The 4,727-nt window shown below is 32.9% G+C and overlaps 1 protein-coding gene across 1 annotated transcript; it reads right to left on the reverse strand.

Annotated features, from left to right (window-relative positions):
- Positions 1–476: 476 nt before the first annotated feature.
- LOC132056917 (patellin-6) lies at positions 477–3,392 on the reverse strand. The gene is made up of 4 exons (XM_059449325.1): positions 2,528–3,392; positions 2,074–2,198; positions 1,673–1,814; positions 477–993 (listed from the first exon to the last, which is right to left on the reverse strand). Exons 1-4 carry the CDS (start codon positions 3,227–3,229, stop codon positions 727–729), a joined length of 1,236 nt encoding a protein of 411 aa, XP_059305308.1. The 5' UTR covers positions 3,230–3,392; the 3' UTR covers positions 477–726.
- Between the last annotated feature and the right edge of the window lie 1,335 nt (positions 3,393–4,727).

The following is a 4,727-nucleotide window of genomic DNA, read 5'->3' on the forward strand; positions in this document are numbered from 1 at the left end:
ACATCCACTCTCCTGGGGCCAAAGTTTCCTTCTTTTACACTTCCCAAAAAAGCCTGCCTGACCATAAAACTGAAATTTTTCAACAAAAAAGAAACAACACACCAACTCAATTCCTTTTCAAACCTAGACATTTTGCTCTCTAAAGTCCTTACCCTCAAGTCTTTACCCTCTGACCCACTGACCCAAAATAAAGACCACACCTCAACAAAATAAAAATAAAGAAGCCGTACCCCCATCAGCAAAATGAGAAGACACCACAACAGTTATAAAAATTCCCACAACTAAGTGGTACTCCATATTTTAGCAAAGTTAATGTGCTTTTCTCTTCATATTAGTAGTAGTAGTACTAATAAGCATTATAATACCCCCATTTTCACATTCATACTAGTGCACTATCACTTAGATATTACTACTAACTTAGCCAAACATTCATCAACAAAATGAAAAAGAAGCAAAATGAGAAGACTAAAACACCATTTAAAAGAATCCCCACAATTAAGTGGTACTCCATATATTAGCAAAGTTAATGTGCTTTTCATCACTTCATATTAGTAGTACTAATAAGCAATATAATACCACCATTTATATATTCATACTAGCGCACTATCACTTAAGATAATATTACTACTACTAACTTGCTCAAACATTCATCCACAAGCTGAATAAACAACTCCTAGATAAAGTGAGTCCAAAAAACAAGCTTTTTTTTTTTGTGGTCCTTCCATTTTAGCCTGAAATTATTGCAGATTTACGGACGATGTATCGATAGGCTGCAACTTTTCGCTTGCGAGAGGCAGTGTTGTCTACAGAAAGCACCATTTTTCCAGCTTCTTTTGAAGTGAATGAGTTGTGAATTGCCTCTTCACTTGCTGCAATTTTCCTTGGCTTCTCCACAGCAATGGTGTAGCTGCCTTCACCATTTGGTACAAATTCTGCACTGTACTCCAATTCCCATCCTCCTACTACTATGTCCCATGTTATTGTGGCACCAGCCTATCATTATTCAAATATTCAAATCACAAACATGACTTATTAAACATCTTCTTAAGTTAAAAAAATAAAACAATAACTTACTTACTCTGCTAATTGCCAGAAGAAACTTACTTACTCTGCTCCATATAACACTACTATTACACTCAATAACATGGTCAATTACCTTAAACAAAACATCTTCTTAAGTCAATTTCAAGAACTTACTCTACTCCATATAACACTATTCGCTTTTAGTTTTGTTTAAAAAATGATATCTCTTTATATTTAGAAACTTATTAACTTTAAACTTTTTCATTTTACTCTTGATAATAATTCGCACTTATAGCCACAAAATGTCATGGCATTTTCCAGACCATAAGTCTAAGTGTACCCTGGTATATACTAGTAAAAAAGATTCGGTGTTTCTTATCATGATCCTTGTTATAGCACAAGCATATATTATGGTCAAACTACTTAAGACAGCCATAATGTTACATCATTAAAATGACCCCATGTGGAATCTGCTTTAATCAGAAGTTTGATTATGTAATGGATATGACAGCAGAATTACTGAGTATCCTATGTACAGTAGGGTGGAAAATTATAGTGAAGCTATAATTTCAAAATTTGACACAAATAATTGAGTCTTGTATTCAAAATTAACGAAAAGTAGGAAGAATGAGAAAAAGCAATAACGCACCTCAATGCCTTCAATTTGAATATTGACTTTCTCTCCTCCTTTAACAGTGAATTCAGAAGCTGGTTTTGGGGGCCCATTTTGTAAATCAGTGGGCCGACTCAGTCCACCATACTGAACAGAAATATCCTCAGGCCTAATGAATCTAGTCACAAGAAGAAGAAAAAATGCATCTCAAATGATTATAATTTTGCCAAAAAAAAAAAAAAAAAAGAGAAACTAATCTTTATGGGATTATTTACGTAACCTCAAAGGACAACAAAGAAAATGAAGAAGAAACAAACAAAACAGAAGGATTAGGGAAGATCATTTACTGAGACAGACAGCAAAAGGGACAAAAGGAAACAATTTTTAGTGCAATAAAATAATGGAGTAACTATAGTGCAATAAAATAAAATACCCACTTGAATAATGTCTCGGCAACATTTCCCTCCTTGGATATCACAAACTTGCTCTTGGTTCTTTGAGTCAGAAATGGACTAAACATTGAATACAACACACTGAAGTACCATGGCACATTTATAAATATCTAAAAAAAATACAAAAACAAGAACCCAAAAGTTAGACAATTAATGGAAGAAAAAAAACAGAACTTTGCTCCTGTTTGACCATAGATTTTTGAAGGTTTTTTTCAAAAATAAAAAATAAAAAAAAATTGAAAACATTGTTTGTCCATGGAATTTGATCAGTTCTAAAGAATAATTAAAAAAGAAAATTCCAATTTCCAAAAACTGGTGAAATTTTTGTTCCACTTACAAACCTTCGTACAAGTTCCAACTTCGAAAACTCTTTTTTTTTTTTTCAAGGTTTCACAAAATCTATAGCCAAACTTAGTCAAAAAGAGGAGAAAAATTTTACCTTACGAGCGACCATTTCAGGGTAATTATCTTGGAAAAGAGATAAGATCTGATTAGAAGCAACCCTTAATTCTCTCTTAGGCATATCTTTAAGATCAGTAACCTGAATAATGGAATTAATTCCACCAGGCTTAAAATGCAGCATGTCAATGCCTCTTTCAAGAACTTGAACTCTCCATCTCAAGAACTTTTTCAGTTTTTCTTCATCACCAAATATCCTCTCATACATTTCCTTATCTTTAAACACCCCATAAGCATTGTAACAAACAGGGTGTCCTTCTTTGTCACATCCATGCATATAAGCAACAACTCCTTCAAGTTCTTTAAACCCTAAATCTTCTTCCAAAATGTTGTCAGCATTAAAGTCTTTCCTCCAAGAAAGACATTTTTCCAACATGTGTAGTGAATCTGATACCTTAAAATCCCTTGCTCTAAGGAATTTAAGGAGAATAACATCAGCTTTTTCATCTCCACTTAAAAGTGGAATACCCCACATGGAACAAGATTCATTTCCAAGCTTGTCTTTCAATTCTTGTAATGCTTTTTTTTCGGATGATTTAAGGTTGGAAATGAAGTAAGTGTCTTCTTTAAAAGATGGGGTGCGTAATGTAGCTGCTTCCATTAGAGAAGTTACAAAGCTTTTTCTGTAAGGTTGTGGCTTTGGTGAAGCTTTTTGAACAGAAATGGGAGAGGAAGAATCCATCTTTTTAGCTCTAGAGCGGCAACGCTAAATTTTTTATGTACGTGTGGTGTGGATTTTTTTAGGGACAAAGAAGAGATATGTTATGGGGAAAGAAAGGGACTGGAAAACAGGGAGTAATAGAGACAAAGATGAAAGAAAGAAAAGTTGAGTGGAAATGTTTCAATTTTGGGACTATAGTGTATTGTTATTATATTATTTGTGGAGCCGCGGTTCACTTTCAAAGTTTTGAATGTGAATCCTGCATTTTGAAGCTTACTTGTAATTTGCAAAAACTTTTCTTTTCTCTTTCTGATCATTCCTTCTTTTAACGTCATTTTCAATTTTTCTTTTTTTTAAAAACTTAGGTAAACACCCTACATTTTTTAGTTTCTACACTTTTCCATTTTTATTTTTTTTTTAAAAGCAGAGAAAGGAGAAATGTGAAAATACGTTTTCCATATAAAATTTCCCTCTTTGATATATTTTTTTTCAAACTAATGTTTTGTTATAAATTGGATTGACTTTTTGAAAACTTTAAAAAAAAAAAACCAATTTTTTAAGTAAAGTTGGTTTCCACTCACAATATTTTTCCAAGTTAAATGCAATTCAAACGCAACTTAATTATCAAATTCTATCTTGTTTCAACTATCAGATTTTTTATGTCCAAAATGCTTATATAAAATTGTGTAAACCATCTATTTAAGTTTAGAGAATATTTTAGAGCCAGAAAGGAAATTGCAAACAGTAGAGGTTAGGGGTGACAATAATTGAGAAAGGCATGGCTTTTGGGATCCCATAAAGGGGACCTTAGGTCTCAAATGGAATACAAAAGGAGAAATATTGCTTTTGTTATAAAACTATATAATTGGAAATAAACAAGAGAAGCAAGCTAATAACTTTGTAGAAAGGGAGGAGAGATTGTATATCACTTGTTGTTGATGTTTCAAATGAGAAGGCAAAGGTCTCTATTTATAGAAGAGTTTTGTCTCTCAATCTTCAACATACAACTTGTGCAAGTTGATTTAGAATTTGCTACAACTATGATACTACTTACAAGTGCAAGTTGCATTTATCACTTTATGAACAAGTGGTACCAGTTACATTTCTACTAATTCATCCAAACAACAACTAGCCAAATAGTTCATAACACTCCCCCTTGGATGTTTTATTAATAATAATGTGTCTCGCTAAAACCTTACTAAAAAAAAATCCTGTGGGAAAAAATTCAAAATTCTAGTGAAGGAAAAAGAGTACACATATCTTGTAATACACATTGCTAGCTGTCTCATTAAAAACCTTACCTGCAAAACCCAATGGGATAGAACCTTGGTTAAGGAAAAAATAGTACAGCGCGTATTTTACTCCCCCTGATGGAAACATCAATTAATGTCTCGGAGATGACGCATTCCAATCTTGTATATCAACCTCTTAAATGTTGAAGTTGGCAATGCCTTAGTGAACAAATCCGCTAAATTATCACTTGACCGAATCTGTTGTACGTTGATATCACTATTCCTCT

The sequence above is a fragment of the Lycium ferocissimum genome, chromosome 5 (genome assembly GCF_029784015.1).
Source record: "Lycium ferocissimum isolate CSIRO_LF1 chromosome 5, AGI_CSIRO_Lferr_CH_V1, whole genome shotgun sequence".
Taxonomy (NCBI): Eukaryota; Viridiplantae; Streptophyta; class Magnoliopsida; order Solanales; family Solanaceae; genus Lycium; species Lycium ferocissimum.

Bases quoted from the DNA above. Each gene is read 5' to 3' on its own strand.
- LOC132056917 (XM_059449325.1), bottom strand. From the start codon at position 3,229: ATGGATTCTTCCTCTCCCATTTCTGTTCAAAAAGCTTCACCAAAGCCA. The intron at 2,199-2,527 runs GTAAAATTTTTC...TATTTTTTTTAG, and splicing joins CTGAAATGGTCGCTCGTAAG to ATATTTATAAATGTGCCATG. The intron at 1,815-2,073 runs GTGGGTATTTTA...TCTTGTGACTAG, and splicing joins GTTGCCGAGACATTATTCAA to ATTCATTAGGCCTGAGGATA.